This window comes from Labeo rohita, chromosome 20 (assembly GCF_022985175.1).
Source record: "Labeo rohita strain BAU-BD-2019 chromosome 20, IGBB_LRoh.1.0, whole genome shotgun sequence".
Taxonomy (NCBI): domain Eukaryota; kingdom Metazoa; phylum Chordata; class Actinopteri; order Cypriniformes; family Cyprinidae; genus Labeo; species Labeo rohita.
Window position 1 is genome coordinate 30,806,715 of NC_066888.1, and position 20,193 is coordinate 30,826,907.

General features: G+C 33.1%; 1 protein-coding gene across 1 annotated transcript; it reads left to right on the plus strand.

Annotated features, from left to right (window-relative positions):
- The first annotated feature begins 45 nt into the window (after positions 1-45).
- Positions 46-19,500, plus strand: cpsf2 (cleavage and polyadenylation specific factor 2). Its single transcript, XM_051092125.1, is given in 16 exon segments — positions 46-173; positions 3,122-3,278; positions 3,360-3,519; positions 4,619-4,724; positions 4,816-4,945; positions 5,725-5,840; positions 5,925-6,112; positions 7,903-8,193; positions 8,572-8,672; positions 9,931-10,134; positions 10,365-10,517; positions 15,460-15,499; positions 15,501-15,686; positions 16,905-17,216; positions 18,565-18,699; positions 19,137-19,500. Coding segments are annotated over 15 exon segments (2,364 nt in total). The 5' UTR covers positions 46-173; positions 3,122-3,129; the 3' UTR covers positions 19,230-19,500.
- Positions 19,501-20,193: the final 693 nt, after the last annotated feature.

Here is a 20,193-nt window from a genome sequence, read left to right on the forward strand (position 1 = left end):
CTCTGCTGCTGTCAGTGGTAGAGTCCAGTGACGTCGGCAGCGGCGGTAATGGCTGCTGCTCTCATGCCGCCGATCTGAAACATTACTATGAATTTAAGATGATTTTTCAGCGATTTCCACCACTTATTATTGACCAAACCTGCTGAGATCAAAAGTGACATAACGAGATACGGGTATGCAAGTTTCTGTGTACATAAATCAAGTCAGTTTTTAAAGAAAATCTCTTCATTTGTTTGGCTGATGTATGTTTTCATTGAGTTCAGATTAAGTTTAAACGTCAAATTAATCTAAAAGTTGAGTAACTGTATCATAGATGATGGCTCATGAATATTAAGTTTATTCATTCTTTGCCTTTCTGTCTCAATCTGTGTCCTGAACTTACAGTTCATTTACAGTTCTGTTATTTTATGCGCGTTTATTAGTATTGTATCATAATTTGCTCTTTTTAATGGTTTAAAAAACGTACTTTGGCGGTACAGTACTGGTTTTAGATAATATTACTGTGATATTTGGATATTTCTTGTCATATTTATGGTATTTACATGCTATTCCGTGATACTGAAAAGAATACCACGGTATTACCGTGGTACATGAGTCATTGCAATGCCAATACAGTGGTTTTACAGATACTGTAAAACTATAGTGGTACTGTGATACTGAATAATTGATTTCCATGTTTATATACCGTGTTATGAATAACTTTTTCAAAGAATATCGTGTTATTGCCATGGTGCATGTCCAAAAACATAGTATGTTTTTAGTACATTGCTTTTCATGACTATTAATACAAACAAATGCTCAAAAGTAAACGTGAGTTATTAAGTTGGCTTGAGAAAGCCAACTTACTGATCTACTATTTAAGAATATTATTATTCTTCTTCTTCTGAGCCAAATTTCAGTATCTGTCTCCTCCTAGAGTTTTCAAGCTAGAACCACCAAACTCGGCCCAGACCTTCAGACTGGTCTGACTCGGTGTGCTGTGTCTTTTCTAACTGATCCGGCTTACGGTTTTCATAAACCAGACTATCAAAACCACCAAAAATCCCAAAGACTTACATTGACGGAATGTTCAAATGAGCAACACTATTCAAACTCCAACTGACAAAATTCAAATCTAAACTCCCAGAATCCCTTGAGCCTCAATCAAGCTTCCCTTCTATGTACTATTTCTAATCAATTTAGACTCATGTAAGCTTCCACTCTAATATTTCTAATCTATCTAGCTATCTAAATCATGCTAGCAACATGCTAGTAACATGCGTGTTAGCAACATGCTAATCACGTTAGAAACATGTTAGTAACTTGTTAAGCATGCTAGCAACATGCTAGTAACATGCTAATCATGCTAACAACATGCTAGTAACTTGGTAATAATGCTAGCAACATGCTAGTTACATGCTAATCATACTGGAAGCATTCTAACAACATGTTAGTAAGATGCTAATCATGCTTGCAACATGCTAGTAACTTGCTAATCATGCTAGCAACATGTTAATCATGTTAGAAACATGCTAACAAAATGCTAGTAACATGTTAATCGTTTTAGCAACATTTAATAACATGCTAATCATGTTAGAAACATGTTAACAACATGCTAATCATGCTACCAACATGCTACTAACTTGTTAATCATCTTAACAACATGCTAACTAATCATGATAGCAAAATGCCAGCAACGTGTTAGTAACATGTTAATCATGCTAGCAACATGCTAGTAACATGCGTGTTAGCAAAATGCTAATCATGTTAGAAACATGTTAGTAACTTGTTAATCATGCTAGCAACATGTTAGTAACATGCTAATCATGTTAACAACATGCTAGTAACTTGGTAATAATACTAGCAACATGCTAGTTACATGGTAATCATACTGGAAGCATTCTAACAACATGCTAGTAAGATGCTAATCATGCTTGCAACATGCTAGTAACTAGTAACATGCTAATCATACTGGAAGCATGTTAATCACATGTTAGAAATGCTATCATGCTGCTAACAAAATGCTAATCATGCTAGTAACATGTTAATCATGTTAAAACATGCTTTAACAACATTTAATAACATGCTAATCATGTTAGAAACATGCTAACAGCATGCTAATCATGTTAGAAACATGCTAATCATGCTACCAACATGCTAGTAACTTGCTAATCATCTTAGCAACATGCTAACTAATTATGATAGAAAAATGCCAGCAACGTGTTAGTAACATGCTAATCATGCTAGTAACATGCTAATCCTGCTAATCCAGCAGTATGCTAACCATGTTAGAAACATGCTAACAACACGCTAATATAATGTTAATCGTGCTAGAAACATGCTAGTAACATGCTAAACATGTTAGAAACATGTTAGCAACATGCTAGTAACATGCTAATCATGCTTTAGCAACATGATAGTAACATGCTAATCATGCTAATAACATGCTAGTAACTTGGTAATAATGCTAGCAACATGCTAGTTACATGCTAATCATATTGGAAGCATTCTAACAACATGCTAGTAAGATGCTAATCATGCTTGCAACATGCTAGTAACTTGCTAATCATGCTAGCAACATGTTAATCATGTTAGAAACATGCTAACAAAATGCTAGTAACATTTTAATCGTTTTAGCAACATTTAATAACATGCTAATCATGTTAGAAACATGTTAACAGCATGCTAATCATGCTACCAACATGCTAGTAACTTGCTAATCATCTTAGCAACATGTTAACTTATCATGATAGAAAAATGCCAGCAATGTGTTAGTAACATACTAATCATGCTAGCAACATGCTAGTAACATGCTAATCCTGCTAATCCAGCAGTATGCTAACAATGTTAGAAACATGCTAACAACACGCTAATATAATGTTAATCATGCTAGCAACATGCTAGTAACATGCTAACCACGTTAGAAACATGTTAGCAACATGCTAGTAACTTGTTAATCATGCTAGCAACATGCCAATCATGTTAACAACATGCTAGTAATATGCTAATCATGCTAGAAACATGTTAACAACAAGCTAGTAACATGTTAGCCATGTTAGAAACATGCTAGTAACATGCTAATCATGTGCGAAACATGCTATCAGCATGCTAATGTCCATGCTTTTGTCCATCTGTTGGTCAGACGGCAGAATGACGTCCATCATCAAGCTGACGGCCCTTTCCGGAGTCCAGGAGGAATCGGCTCTATGTTACCTGTTACAGGTAGACGAGTTCCGATTCCTGCTCGATTGCGGCTGGGATGAAAGTTTCTCCATGGACATCATAGATTCCCTGAAGCGGTATGATTTTTTGACAATGAATGGGTGTTATTGATACCATTTCCTGTATTTGATGTGTGTTTCCTGTTCTTTCTCTGTTAGGTATGTCCATCAGGTGGATGCAGTGCTGCTCTCTCACCCCGATCATCTGCATTTGGGAGCTTTACCGTACGCTGTGGGTAAACTAGGGCTCAACTGCACCATTTATGCCACCATCCCTGTCTACAAGATGGGCCAGATGTTCATGTACGATCTCTATCAGGTGAGATGGACTGGTTTCAAAAGAAGCACTGATTAGGATTGTCTTATAAATCAAAAATCTTTTTTCTTAATTGTGTCAAATCAGTAAAAAATTAGTAAAAACTTGACAGTTCATGGCAACATTTATATGATGAAAATCATATAAAAATCAAACAAAATGTACACATGTAGACATACAATAATTTGTATTTTCATATTCAAATAATTTTCATGTTATAATTTTAAGATATTTATTTTAACAAAAATTAAAAAAATGTTTCTTTTAAATAACTAAAACATTAATTTTTAAATATTTTTGTTTAATATTATTATTATGTGGTGTGTTTTGTCAAGTACTTTTTTCATACTATTTTCTCAAATAATTATTTGTAATCAAATACATAATATTTATTATGTACTAATTAATAAAAGTAATTAAAAATTAAACCAACATCAGATACAAAAGTAGCTTTAATGCAATTTGAGTTTGTTTTATTATGAAAATGTTTAAATGAGTTTAAATGGGAAAAAAAATCCAGGTTACATCACCCTAAAATTAATAAATAATTAATAAATAAAATAAAAATCTAAATATATAAAATGAATATTATAGGACCAGTACAAATTTAAGTTGCATAAAAATTAAGCACATTTCCTTCCAAAACTACCTATTACTGTAATGCATCCAAATTCTAATGATTCTCATTACTCTAATACACATTTTTTGCTTTACTATAGTAAAAATTGTAATCAGCATAAAGGCAGTACAACAAATATTATTTGAATTATTTTCACATTACAGTAATAAAGTATTTTTTTCAGGATGTCAATTTATGGGTTCAAATATACTTAATTATCATGGAAATAAAGTCAGATTTAATAGATTTAAATAGGACGTTTGGGAGCATATCACTTTTTTTAGTGGTAGTATGCAGTATTGACTGCTCTTTATTAAAACAATTTTACTTTGACAGAGATCTATGATGCATCGACTCGAATCGTTAGTTGAACTTAAATTCCCCAGTTAAAAAACAAAGCAAAACATTGTTTTCTAGTGTTCGATACTTTAGCTTTTAGGCAGTGATGAAATATTAATTGTTTCATCTTATTTGATCTTATAGTCTCGACACAACACAGAAGATTTCTCTCTGTTCACACTGGATGACGTCGATTCAGCTTTTGACAAAATCCAGCAGCTGAAATACTCTCAGATCGTCAACCTGAAAGGTGAGAAAACGTGTCCTCATTCACTCGTGTACAGAAAGAGAAAACCCCAATCCAAAATCTTGGAAATTTATCATAATTTATTAATGAACAGGAAAAGGTCACGGTCTGTCCATCACCCCACTTCCTGCGGGTCACATGATCGGTGGCACTATATGGAAAATAGTGAAGGACGGAGAGGAAGAGATCATCTATGCTGTGGATTTCAACCACAAGAGGGAGATGTAAGTGTGAAAGAAATCACCTGTAGATAAAATTAAAATTGTATCAGGAAGTTTTATTTATTAAGTGACAATATTTGGACCCTGGGGAAAATACCCTCAGGGGTATTTTCTGCCCTTTATAAGGTAATTTAGCCCAATAAAAACATAAATGCACTTACTGTTTAGTTACTGTTAACAAATAAATATTTACTGTGTACTAATTAATAAAAGTAATTAAGAAGTGCTGAATTCACAACAATTATGGCAGTTATTTAAAAATCGAAACTTTAATTGTGTGGAATTAAACTCAAATATAATAGTATATGAATTTAAATATAATATTTTATATATATATAATATATAATAATAAATGTAATTTAATATATAAATTATTATTTGAGAAAAATATGAAAATCATTTTAATTTTCATATTCATGCAATGTAAATCTGTCATAATGTTAAGATAATTAATTAGTAATTTTAGAATTTTTTTAAGCAATGTATTTTTTGTTTAGTATGAAACATTGAAATATGATTCATTTATATTTGAGTATTCATTTTATTTCAAATTTTCTCAAATAATATTTTATATATAGTTTGAGTAATTAAATTATAAATGATTATAATGATTTTTCTTTAAATGATAAAACAAATTAATAAATGCTGCAATAAGAACAATCATGACTATTAATTAAAAATCAAACCAACGTCAGATACATATGTAGCTTTAAGTTCTGGTTAATTTCTGATCCCAGTGTAGAGTAAAATGATTTTACATAATGCTTGCTGTGTCCAATTAGTCATCTGAACGGCTGCTCTCTGGAGACCATCAGCAGGCCGTCTCTCCTCATCACAGATTCCTTCAACGCCTCGTATGTGCAGCCTCGCAGGAAACAACGTGATGAGCAACTGCTGAGTAAGTTCAACAGTAAAATGATTTTGGTGATTTGCGGCACTGCTGTTATTTTGGTTAAGTGTGACGTTCTGCATTCTCTTCCAGCCAATGTCATGGAGACTCTCCGTGGCGATGGTAATGTGCTGATCGCTGTGGATACGGCGGGACGAGTGCTGGAACTGGCTCAGCTCCTGGATCAGATCTGGAGGACCAAAGATGCAGGATTGGGCGTTTACTCGCTCGCCCTGCTCAACAACGTCAGCTACAACGTGGTGGAGTTCTCAAAGTCTCAGGTCTCACTATCACATTAAAATCCTGCCATTATAAGTTGTCTGTGTTGTCTGCGATAATATCATTATTGTTTAATGATGTGCAAGCTGGCATTATAGAGCATGTCACTCGCTTTGCGTAAACCAAACAAACTTGCCTTATAAGTGCATGCTTTCACTGCATGATACTTAATGCCTTTTGAATGCCCGCGATATTTAGAATATACAGGGCCACATTTCCCACGTGAGTTTTGTCTTATATTTATGTCAGAGTAGGAATGTCACATGAGCAAGAGTGCTGTTTTTCCTGAATATTAGCACGATTGCACGTCACATTGATCTTATTAAACAGTTTGGTTAACAGTAAGTTAACATTTTAAGATTATTTTTTTTCTTACAGTTGTGAGTTATGAAACTGCAGTTCTGACTTTTTTCAGAATTTTGAAGAATTCTGACTTTTTTCTCAGAATTGTAAATATTTTTTCTCATAGTTGTATAGTTTTTATCTTTTTTTTTTCTCATAGTTGTATAGAATTCTGCCTTTTCTTCTCAGAATTGTGAAAAATTTTGACTTTTCAGAATTATGAAGAATTCTGACTTTTTCCTTAGAATTGTTATAGTTATAGTTATAATCTCAGAATTCAGTTATTTCTCAGAATTAAGAATTCTGACTTCTAATAATTGTATACAGTTTTGCCTTTTTTTCTCAGAATTGTGAAGAATTTCTGACTTTTTTTCTCAGAATTGTCTAGAATTCTGACACTTTCCTTAGAATTGTGAAGAATTCTGACTTTTCTCAGGATTGTGTAACATTCTAGAATTCTGACTTTTTTCAGAATTATAGAGTTCTGACACTTTCCTTAGTATTGTGTAGAAGTTTGACTATTTTTTCTCATAATTGTGAAGAATTCTTTTTCAGAATTTTAAAGAATTCTAAATTTCTTTTCAGATTTGTGTAGAATTCTAGAATTTTGACTTTTTTCAGCATTATGAACAATTCTGACTTTTTCATTAGTATTGTAAGTTTTAATCCCAGAATTATGATTTTTTTTTCAGAATTAAGAATTCTGACTTTTGTATAAAATTTTGCCTTTTTTCAGAATGATGAAGAATTCTGAGACTTTCCTTAGAATTGTGAAGAAGTTTGTTTTTTTTCTCATAATTGTGACATACTGACTTTTTTTATATTTAACAAATTCTGACTTTTTTTCTCAGCATTGTGTAAAATTCTAGAATTCTGACTTTTTTCAATGTTGTGAAGAATTCTGACTGTTTTATTAGAATTGTGAAGAATTTTAACTTTTTTTCTTTATAATTTTGAAGATTTTTTTTTTTTCAAAATTTGTCAAGAATCCTGTTTTTTTTTCTTCCAAATTTGTAAAAATTCTGAATTTTTTTCTCATAATTGTGTAGACTTTATTTCCTCAGTTTTTCTTAGTTTTTTTTTTTTCTCCTGCATTTTGAATGAATCAGTTCAATAAATGGTCCAATGACTGAATAAATTAGTTGTTTCAATGAAACATATCTTATAATTCTAATTGAATTTATTGATTAAATATAAGAATTTGACCTAAAAAATATGGATGTATCTGTAAGGTGATGAAAAAGTTCCTATTATAAAAGTTTTTTATATCGCTTTGTAGTGGGGTAATTGTTTATCACAACATTATCACTGCTGTGAACTGACCACACAATATGAAGAGTATGAAAAGCTTAAAACAGCACAGAATCCCAGGAAATATCTAGCTTTTTGTAAAAAAAAATTTTCACGTGTACCGAGACAGAAATCAGAAAGCCCTCATGTCCTCTCACAGGTCGAGTGGATGAGCGATAAACTGATGCGATGCTTCGAGGACAAGCGGAACAACCCTTTCCAGTTCCGCCACCTCTCGCTCTGTCACAGCCTGGCCGATCTGGCCCGCGTGCCCAGCCCGAAGGTGGTTCTGTGCAGCCAGCCCGATCTAGAGTCCGGCTTCTCACGGGAGCTCTTCATACAGTGGTGCCAGGACACCAAGAACTCTGTCATCCTCACCTACAGGACCACACCAGGAACGCTGTCCCGCTACCTCATAGACAACCCAGGGGAGAAGAGGATCGACCTGGAGGTGAGGTCTTGAACTATACAACTTAAATTTTTTTAAATCAGCATCAAGTCTTTGCAATAGCGATGCACTGAAATTTCAGCAACTGGAGATATTCTATATTCAGCCAAAACAGTTTTGCAGTGCCATTTACTTAATGCATTTTGACTGTGTCAGTGTCTATTTCATGCACAGCTGTCAATCAATTAATTTTTTTTGAGGTCTTTTAGTCTGTGCTATTTTCAATTAATGCCTGGATAAAACTTCATTAAACATTATTTGTAGCAACTTCATAATTGAGCTTAACCCCATCCAATAATTTGTTTTTACATCAGTAAAGCTATTCTGATATGTTTGATTTGTTATTTTAATGATTTGTGTTTTTTTCTTTAACCAAACCAGATAAGAAAACGTTGTCGACTGGAAGGACGAGAACTAGAGGAATACATGGAGAAAGAGAAAATGAAGAAAGAAGCTGCCAAAAAACTGGAGCAGGCGAAAGAGTGAGTAGAAATGTGTTTGTGACTAAAACTCTGTCAGAATGAAAAACTGCTTCGATTCACCCAGAATACACTGCTCATAAAAACCAAGACTTTCTAGAGGCACTTACGAAGTGTGCTGTGGGTAATTCTCTACAAATATTCATAAGACAGATCCTCACTGAAAAAAATTGATCTATAAATACTTTATGAATCATTCATCCTAGAGCTGTGCGATTGGGTCGCGAAGTCGTAGGCTTTTTGAGCTGTGATGTTAAGCATTCAACATCTCTTCTCCTGCTGCTGCTTAAAATGGAATAAAAGCAGTTTGAAACAGCAGCTTTCGTGTTGATCAGGGTGTGCAAACTTGCCTTCATATTTATTCATGTTTTGCCTTCTGTTGCAAGTAGAAGTGCCTAAGGCTGTTCACATGTATGCTTTTTAAAGAACCCGAACTCAGACCCAAAACAAGTGAACTGACTGGAAAAATAACCCAGTTCTCTTTTACATTAGAGAAACAAGTTTCTTCTGCTGGCCAAGGCTGCATTTATTTGATCAAAAATACAGTAAAAACAGTGTAATATTATTACAATTTAAAATAACTGTCTTTTGTGTGAATTTATTGTAAAATGTAATTAATTCCTGTTAGCAAAGCTGAATTTTCTCCAATCTTCAGTGTCACATGATCCTTCAGAAATCATTCTAATATGCTGATTTGCTCAAGAAACATTTTGAATTATAAATGTTGCAAACAGTTGTGCTAATTAATGTTTTGTGTAAATTTGATTAATTTTAAATCTTCAATTATACAATAAAAATTAATAAAAAAAAAAATAAATATATATATATATGTATATATATATATAAAATATATTTATTTAAATGTACGTCTAAAACTGTTGTTTTTATGGCATTATTATCATTAATAATAATATTATTAATAATATTATCACATGAATTGAGACTATATGAAACAATATCAGACTTGGATTTGGAAAAACTATTGAATATTTAAAGGCAAAAAGGTGATTTAAAAACTTAAATAAAGGCCAAAGGCCACTTTATGCAATAATATTCATGTTAACCTAAAGATATTGAGAAAAGCACAGTTCATGAACAGGTTATATATCAACCAGACTTTTCTGTTGTCATTTCTTCACTTTTACAGAGCGCTGTAAGGCTGTCTCAGTCGTTTATGGTGTAATAATGCCATTACTATTATTAGATCGGCTATCCTAACCTTACCTGAGGTTTAATAACAGCGTTCTATGTTGACGGTCAGGGTGGACATGGACTCGAGCGATGAGAGCGATATGGAGGACGATCTGGAGCAGCCGGCGGTGGTGAAGACCAAACATCACGACCTGATGATGAAGGGCGAGGGCGGGAGGAAGGGCAGCTTCTTCAAACAGGCCAAAAAGTCCTACCCCATGTTTCCTACACACGAGGAGCGGATCAAATGGGACGAGTATGGAGAAATCATCAGGTGAGTGAGACGAATTAGGAGTTATTGCCCTTAAAAAAAATTTAATCAGATGGTAATGCTATGATATTTATCATGGGTGCGTGCTATTATTTACTTCATAACTTAATAAAATGTTTCAGAAATCCTTTATGATGTGTACTTTTGTTTACGTTCTGTTTCATCTTATGTTTATTGTGTAATGTTCATGTTTTGTATTTTCTCTGGAATGACCTTTGACCTCTAACCTTCAGGCCTGAGGAGTTTCTGGTTCCTGAGCTCCAGGCCACAGAAGAGGAGAAGAGCAAACTGGAGTCTGGACTGACAAACGGAGAGGAGCCGATGGAGCAGGACCTGTCCGACGTCCCCACCAAATGCACCAGCACCACACAAACACTAGAGATCAGGTGAGGATTCATCATCAGTCTGACTCTTATTACTAATTATGAAAATAAAAATACAGAAATAATGGACTACTTGCACAAGTAGTACTGTGTTTTACTTGATACGGCTCGGGAGTTTCTGGTTAGAGTTCAGCACACCTACATACACACATTTTCTCATGAGAACACAGATTATTAATACATTTTAGGGCTGGCGTTTCTTTAAAAACAACAGTTAATCATATTCACTGCGTTAACATGAATCATCTTCAACCTGCTGAAATGTTACTATAAATATATTTCCCTTCCGTATGTGCATTCTGAATAATAATAAATAAATACATTTCCCTACTAACCTGCCGCGTTCTCAAAAAAGTATTTTTCTTTTACTGACCATATTTCATACCTGATGAATGTACAATTTTAATTTAAGTTTGACTGATAATAGGAAAATGAAAGGGTCGTGAAACTCCCCTGTTTCACTACTGGTTAGTTCCCACAGTTTTGAAAAATGCTGCAAAAGTGGGCGTGGTGTGCTGTGGAGCGGAGGGGGAAGAGGGGAGAGAATGAACTTCAGGTTCAGACTGTTTAGACTGTTTCATTTTGCTTCCATCGAGTTAAGAACGCAAATAAATGCACAGACATTTGCACTCTGCATCGAAAACGCATATATAACCCTGGACCACAAAACCAGTCATAAGTGTCAATTTTTTGAAATTGAGATTTATACATCATAAGCTTTCCACTGATATATGGTTTGTTAGGATAGGACAATATTTAACCGAGATACAACTATGTGAAAGTCTGGAATCTGAGGGTGCAAAAAAATCAAAATATTGAGAAAATCACTTTTAAAGTTGTCCAAATTAAGTTCTTAGCAATGCGTATTACTAATCAAAAATTAAGTTTTGATATTTACAGTAGGAATTTTACAAAATATCTTAATGGAACATGAACTTCATTTAATTTCCTAATGATTTTTGCCATAAAAGAAAAATCAATAATTTTGACCCATGCAATATATTTTTGGCTATTGCTACAAATAGACCCCAGCGACTTAAGACTGGTTTTGTGGTCCAGGGTCACATATATGAACACGCTGTTGCACCTTAACTTTTAAGGCTTATATTGCGACGTTCATGAACGTTTCTCGCAATTAATATCAGTGTTGGGCAAATTACTCTGAAAATGTAATTAAATTACTGATTACTCCTTTTAAAAGTAATCAAATTACTGTTCTGATTACTTTATTTCAAAAGTAATTAGTTACATTACTAGTTACATTACTTTTTTTCTGCACATCCACAAAATTTACGTGAAATAGGAAGTCCCAGCATAAACGCTCCCAATAAAATATTTGTTATTAAAGCATCAACATTCACAAACTACTGTTATTTTTACTAAAAGCAATAGGCTGCTGCATGCGTGGTTGCAAAATGCACGGCATTTCGAGCAGAGAGTGGATTCTCTGATTGTCCACTGCATTCCAGAAATCAACATTGTTTAACGCTGGAAACACGTGTTATAAATAGAAACTCTGCCTATGCTTATGCGCGTTAATTGTTTTTGTTTTATATTAGTTGTTCTTGTTGCTTTTGTGCAATACATGAATAGCAATTCATTTGTTTTAGATATTTTATGTTTAGATATTTCTACTTTGCGGGAGTCCCGCAAATCATTGTATTCTATCACATCCCGCACATTGCATCTCTGCCCGCCCGCAGCCCCACACCTGTACTCGCCATCAAGGCTTGTCTTGCGCCATGCGTCGATGCAACAGAGAGCGGTGCGGGACAAGACTTGATGGGTGAGTGCGGGTACGGGGCTGCGGGCGGGCAGAGACTCATGTGAAGACAATAGAAGTTGATGCGTTGCTCTCCGCACCCTGTACATTCTCAAGAAGTTTTAATGTGCTGTGCTGCCCTTCCAGGTGTTTTAAAATGGATATAGAGTTTTTCACGGTTGAAAAGGTTTTCTTCCCCTCTGACAATGCACAATAATGTTCTTTCCCTTGACAGAAATAGACTCAAAATAATGATTGTATTTCCAGCTACAAAACACGTACTTTCCTCTCCCCATTGCTGACTTTTTCATTGGTAGAATCAGCCTCATGGGCGCTTACCAGTCAAAATAGGTGTCAGGTAGAGGACGTCGCGTGTGCTAGCCAACACCCTTTTTACAATCTAGATAATAAAACAGATTATGTCGGCAATGATGTAACGCAGCAGTAACGCATGCTTGTAACTATACTCTAATTACTCATTTGGAAATTATAACGCGTTAAATTACTCCGTTACTAAAAAAAGAATCGAATTACAGTAACGCGTTACATGAATAATTATGAGACACCAGCGCGTCATCGATGTACTATAGTCCGTTGGCACGTCGCATACTGTGACGTCAGCACAATGTAGATTTTAAACCCGGAAGATGAAAATTGCGCAAAAAAGTTTAAAATTAACCAGTTTTGTCCAACAATTAAAATTAACAGGTGCTAACACTGTCATCTATGATCTGCAACACAAACACCTCTGCTAACATCTCAGAAAAAGTAGTCCAGGGTTTCATGAACCTTTAACCATGGTTTTACTATAGTAAAAATGCCATGTTTCTTCCATTTTTACCATTTGTGTAACAACACTTTTAATACAAATAGCCTACCACTGTTAAACTATAGTCAGTGTAGTAAAATCCATGTTAATTTGTGGTTATATAGCCATGGCTAAACCATAGCTAATTTGTTTGTGTGCGTTGGTTCTCTTATTCTGAGCCCATACTGCTTATTACATTTTTTAAATGGCTGAATAAATGTGCGGTAACTGCCTTATTTAACGAAGTTAAACATTTAAATAATTTTTAACCGTAACACGCTGACAGTGCGACTATTGAATATTCATATTTTGGCATTTGACTACATACAGTCAAATGATGACAGAATATGACACACAATAGTGACTAACATATTTAATACAGATAAATAAAGGTTCATTATGATCTTATTTATCAAATCTCACAAACTGCAGCGTCGCGATTAGGCCACTACAGAGCACTGACACCCTGTGGTGAACAATCACGTATGATTACCAGCCACCGCTTTCTCAGATCGGTTTATGCTGGATTAAAACTTCACGTTTCATTGAGTTTGGAAAATTCTGTACACAGTAATGATCAGAATATGTCTTCTTCTGTCTCTGAAAATTCGAATTTTGAATTTGAAATCATCCCGCGATCTCTTATTTTATTAGGTGTTTAAATCAACTAGATTATTATTTATATAATAAAAAAAGTCAAAATGAAAAGGTTTAATATATAAAACAGAAGACTTATACCTACATTTAATTTGTTAAAATGTTTTTTAAGAGATGTATATAAATTAAGGACTTATTGTATACACTAGAAAAAAAAATTGGTGTAAAAATGTAAATAAAAAAAAAAATTGCTAGTAAATTCACAAACTTAGTTACAAAGAAACGGGAAGTAACACATTGAATTAAATGAAATTTTGAAGTAGAAAAACTAAAATAGTATTTTCTTATAAAATATACTCTTATAAAAAAATATTGTATATATAATGACTTCTTTTTTTTTTATTGTGTACAAAATGCTAGTTAAAATAAAAGGTTTTCGAATATAAAACAGACAATGTACCTACATTTAATTTGTTTAAATGTATTTAATAAATATTAGCAAATTAATGAAATTAAAAAAATGACAAAGTGCCTAAAGTATAAATAAAAAAAAAATAAAAAATTGTATTTTAAAATCCAAAACATTTAATTTGTTAATTCAAAACAAAGATTCACATATAATGTACTCACCCCCTTTGTCATCCAAGTGTTCATGTCTTTCTTTCTTCAGTCGTAAAGAAATTTTTTTTTAAGGAAAACATTTCAGGATTTTTCTCCATATAATGGACTGAAATGGTGCTCCAATATTAAACTTTCAATATGCAGTTTAAACACGGCTTCAAACGATCACAAATGCGGTTGTAAACGATCCCAGCCGAGGAAGAAGGCTGTTATGTAGCGAAGCGATTGGCTATTTTCATAAAAATAATACAATTTATATACTTTTTAATGTCAAACGCTCATCTTGCCTTGCTCTCCCTGTACTCTGTGTATTCTGGGGGTGAGTACTATATATGTGAATCATTGTTTTGGAAGTTGACTTCTCCTTAATGTGTGTTAATTGGATAAATTGTACTGGTAAGCAGTGATTAGGATGTGTCGTCCTTACATGTGGCCTGCAGGTGGCGCACACCTTGTAGTGTGTGAGATTTTCACAAATTAGCATTCGGTAAAAATGTGTCCTGCTTTTACTAAGATGTAGCTTCATAGACGTATCCTACAGTCAGTTAAAAATACGAGGTCTCTCCCAGACACACTCAGATGTGCGTGTTTGCCAGTACACACACCACTGTCAGTTTTAACTGAATAATTAGCCCTTACACCTAATAACCTTTCATCCATCTCTAATGAATTGCTCTTCTGTGGTTTGTGTGTTTATCTGCCGCTGAACTGATAATGTGATTTCAGACTCCATGAGTGATTCTAATCTCCAGTGGTGAGAAAATGTTTAAACCATTTGAGATTTGAGCTTAATTTAATGCTAGTACATTTGCCAGCGTTTTACAAGCAATATTTGCCCCCTTAAACTGATTTCCATAATAATATAAAAATAATTGTACATTTTTAAATTGTGAATAAATATCTTACCAATATTTCAGGTTTAAAAAAAAAATTCTGTCTGTCTACTCTAAGTTTGAATCTAAAAATGTGAAATAATTATTTTTTTCTTCATAGCTTAGTCATACAGTGATTACAACAGTTATATATGAGTGTGTATATATATATATATATATATATATATATATGTATGTATATGTATATGTATGTATATGTATATTCTATATTTCTATAATTATAATTCAGTTGATAGTGATTGATTCATCTGTTGCGTCCCTCAGAGCTCGAGTCACATACATCGATTATGAGGGCCGTTCTGACGGGGGACTCTATTAAGAAGATCATAAACCAGATGAAACCCAGACAGCTAATCATCGTTCACGGACCGCCTGAGGCCAGTCAGGACCTGGCCGATTCCTGCAAGGCCTTCAGCGGGAAAGACATCAAAGTTTACACGCCAAAACTGCAGGAGACGGTGGACGCCACCAGTGAGACCCACATTTACCAGGTAATGACTCTCTCTGTCACACAGAACCTGGAATTAAAATATACACTTATATAATATAATATCTCTTTCACTGATCCTTAAACTTAAGCTAAAATTAAACTAAAATGCTTAGGCTTTGAATGATAAATATAATTGTCTGACCTCTCTATATCAGTATAGTTGGCATTTCTCAAAATTGTTTAAATACATATTGTTAATAAAAATTTAGGACCTTTTGAAGGATACTTAAATATTGTGGGAGTTTTTTTTTATTTAAAAAACATCATATTAAAAATTGTATTTTCTTTTATTTTTGTTGTTGTATTGCTACATATAAATTAAAATGATTAAATATCGTTGCTCTTAGTGTTCATTTGGTGAAAAACATGATGAAAACATGTTTTGATTATTTTAAAACACCTTGTTTTTAATTGTATATTATTCCTGTTCCAACTGCTTTAAATAGTTTAATACATTTTTGCCTTGTTTTTTCTTATTTATTATTTTTAATGGTGTAGCAAAATATTTCTGAAATATATTATAAACTAGAAATATACACACTTAAAAAATACAATTATTTTATTTTATTAAATTATGACAAAAACACAACAAAATCCCTAAGACTTGAACTAACAATGAAAACAGAAAATATAACGAAGTCTAATTTAAAATATCAACAAAGACTATAAACTTAAACTTGTTTTATATCGTCTAGGCATCTTTTCATTGAAGTGCTAAAATAACTAAACAAAATAAGCTAAAACCAATAAATAAATACTTTATAGTGATATTAAAAAATAGTAATCAAAAAACTTTTACTAAAATTAAAACAAAAACAATCTCTCTGTATAAATATCTATTATATATAAATCGATATATATTTATTTTTATATATAAAAATATACTGGAATATAATGTATGTAGTCTCAATTAATATGAGGTTATATATATATATATATATATATATATATATATGAATTAGTAAAACGTTGCTTGAAATAAAATATTTTGGTCTTGCAGTGTGAAATGCTATACTCCATCTTACTGCTCAAAATATAAATATTAAGATGTTAAATATTCCACTAAAGTTTCGGGGAGCTTTGAGTTGTGAATGTTTCAAAAGAGCATCATTTATCATGGCATGATTCTCTTTAAATATAACTTTATCTTTGATGTTACACAAGGTGTCCAGTTATCTGAAATGTTCACAGACTGATGAAGCTGTAAATGTCGCTGTAGGTCAGGCTGAAGGACTCGTTGGTCAGTTCGCTGCAGTTCTGTAAAGCCAAAGACACAGAGCTGGCCTGGATCGATGGCGTTCTGGACATGCGTGTGGAGAAAGTGGACACTGGTGTCATCCCAGAGATGGGAGACGCCAAAGAGGAGACAGAGGACGGAGAACCGGCCATGGACGTCACACCGGAGCTGACGACTGAGCCCAGCGCCGTGGCTAACCAGCGGGCCATGAAGACTTTGTTTGGAGAGGACGACAGGGAGATTTCAGAGGAGAGCGACGTCATTCCCACGTTGGAGCCACTGCCTGCTAATGAGGTGAAAGAGACATCAAGTACAGCACAAATGAGACGCTTAACATGGTTATTATTGTTAACTACAGTTAAAACCATATTTAAAAAAAAAAAAAAAAAAAAATTGTTATAAATTTTTGTTATTTGCCACATAATATTACTCATTTACATTTAATATATATATATATATATATATATATGCAATTAAAATAACTATAAATAAACTGAAACGGAGTAAAAATGTATATTTATATATGGACATATATTTATTATAAAATATTTAATAATAAAAATATATTTACACTAATAAAAATGACAAAACACAACAAAATAAAACAAACAAATAAAACATGGCAAAATTAAAGTGAAAACAGAAAATATAAAAAAAAATCTTATTTGAAATATTCACAAAAATCATGAACTTAATTTTTTTCAGCTAGTTGTCAGGGCAACATTTCTCATTTTTATTTAGTTTAAGTTGAAATACTAAAATAATTAAAACTAAATAAAGTTAACTAAATTATAAATTAAATAAATGAATATTTATTGTATAGGCACATTTTAAAAATAGTAGTAATGACAAAAACTTCTTAAAAAATTCTAAAACTTAAAACTTCAGAAAATGTAAGAATAAATTTAAATTCAAAATAGCAGCAAAAACTAAACTTAAATTTTATTTCATTTAGCCCGTCTCATTTTTAAGTTTGTTGAATTATTATAATAATTAAAACTAAAACTTAAACTAATGAGTAAAATTAATAACACTATATAGACGTATATTAAATATTTAATAATAAAATATATACACTAATAAAAATTACAAAATTAACTACAAAATAAAATTAAAATTACATTGATTTTCACATAATTGAAGTTGAAGTAATTAAAATAATTAAAAATAAAATAAAATAAAATAATAAATAAAAATGAATAAATACTATATAGACATACAAAAAAAAAACATAATAATGACAAAAATTACTAAAACTTTAAAATTAAAGAGAAAAATAAAATCTAATTTTAAATATTAACTGAAACTGTAATAGTATATCAATAATATTTAAATAAAACTAGATTTATGGCTTATTGGTAGGAGAATACGAGTCTGCTGCAATGCAGAGCAAGAGAATAGAGGAAAATATATGTGTGCAATGAAGACAGCCAGTTACCATGTAAATTAGGAGAAAATGAGCTCATGATGCAGTTTAAAATAAAGCTCTATATTATGCAGCTGATCACCAGAGGAAAGACATTAAACTAGATGTGCTGACTGTAGAAATATCTTCTCAAACACTGCTCTGGGATAAACAGATAAGGTGTTTTATTGCATATGCATAAAAAATAATATGTGAAATTACACTTATTCTCCTAAGGTCCCGGGTCATCAGTCTGTGTTCATCAACGAGCCTCGCCTGTCGGACTTCAAGCAGGTTTTGCTGCGCGAAGGGATCCAGGCGGAGTTTGTGGGCGGAGTTCTGGTGTGTAATAATCTGGTGGCTGTCAGGAGGGTGAGTGGAATCAGATTACACAGCACAATATGCAAATCAGCTCTCATGAATATTTGATTAGTGGCCAGCACATTAGGATGCGTTCTCAATTTGTTGCAAAAAAAACAGTCAGTATCCGACGACTCTGAGATAATGCCGTTGAAAGACGTGATCTCTACATATTATTTTAAATTGAAAAATCAAGTGTAATTAATATAGTAATATATCTATAATCTGCAATACCCTTGACGATAGAAATACAGCTTTTTAAGCATGTGCAGCTTCCTGTCATGCTGCATACATCTTCTTGAGACTCCAGCTTTACGCTGTTTGGTTATGCAAGAACACATCCTGTGTGAACGGCCCTTAACATGCTCACCTGAACACCTCACTGCGCCGCTGTACAACACTGACCCCACTGACCTCTCTCTCTCTCTCTCTCTCTCTCTCTCTCTCAGACTGAAGCGGGCCGCATCTGTCTGGAAGGCTGCCATTGTGATGACTACTACAGGATTCGTGAGCTGTTGTATCAGCAGTACGCTGTAGTTTAGCTCTTCTGTGCTGAACGGATCTCAATCAGCTCCAGCGCCTCCTTTCATTTCCTTTCCTTTTGTAGGTTTTGAGTTGTGTATATTTTATTATTGTTTCCCCCCACGTTTACATGGCAGATGTTCTCTCTGAAAGCAACCCAGAATGAGAGCATCTGTCTGGACTGAAGAAGAATTGTTGCTACAATGCTTTTGTTCCGAACTGCTGGATGCAAAGAAACGTTTAAGCCTTTTTTTACCCCTTATTTTGCTCAGATAAACCTCAGTTTTCATAATGAAACATTTTGTCTGTGTGGGTTTGTGCATTTATATTTATTCATTTCAGTGCTTTTATATAAAATAACTTAAGCTTGTTTAGAATAGCATACTACCATCTGCAGTGTATAGAATGTATTCTGTGCATAGTATGCTTATTTTCTGTATGCATGGAATACATACTACATTTGCTGCAATTTTACATATTACAATTTTGACTTTTCTTCTCAGAATTGCAAAGTACTTTGCAATCTGAGTTTATATCATGTAGTTCTGTGTTTATATCTTGCAATTCTGACTTTATATTGCAGTTCTGAGATTATATCACAGTTGTTTATATCACACAATTCTGAGTTTATATCGTGCAATTCTGAGATTTATATCGCAGTTTATATTGCACAGTTCTGAGTTTTATATCAGTTTATATTCAGGGTTCCTACAGGGTTTGGAAAAGTATGGAATTTGATTCAAGTGTTTTCCAGGTTTGAAAAAGTATGGAAAAAGAAAGCAGAGTATGGAAAATTATTTGTGTTTCCAGACTTTTGCCTGGAAGCAAGGTTTCATGGCAGCTGTTTAGTGATTATTTAGTGATTGTTAAATATGATTGAATGTATTCAAGATGCACTTTTTCATTATGCAAAAGTCAGGTTATAAGCATTTTGGTTTTTTTCTCACTATATTCTTAGCACTGTATTACATAGCCTCAGGTACC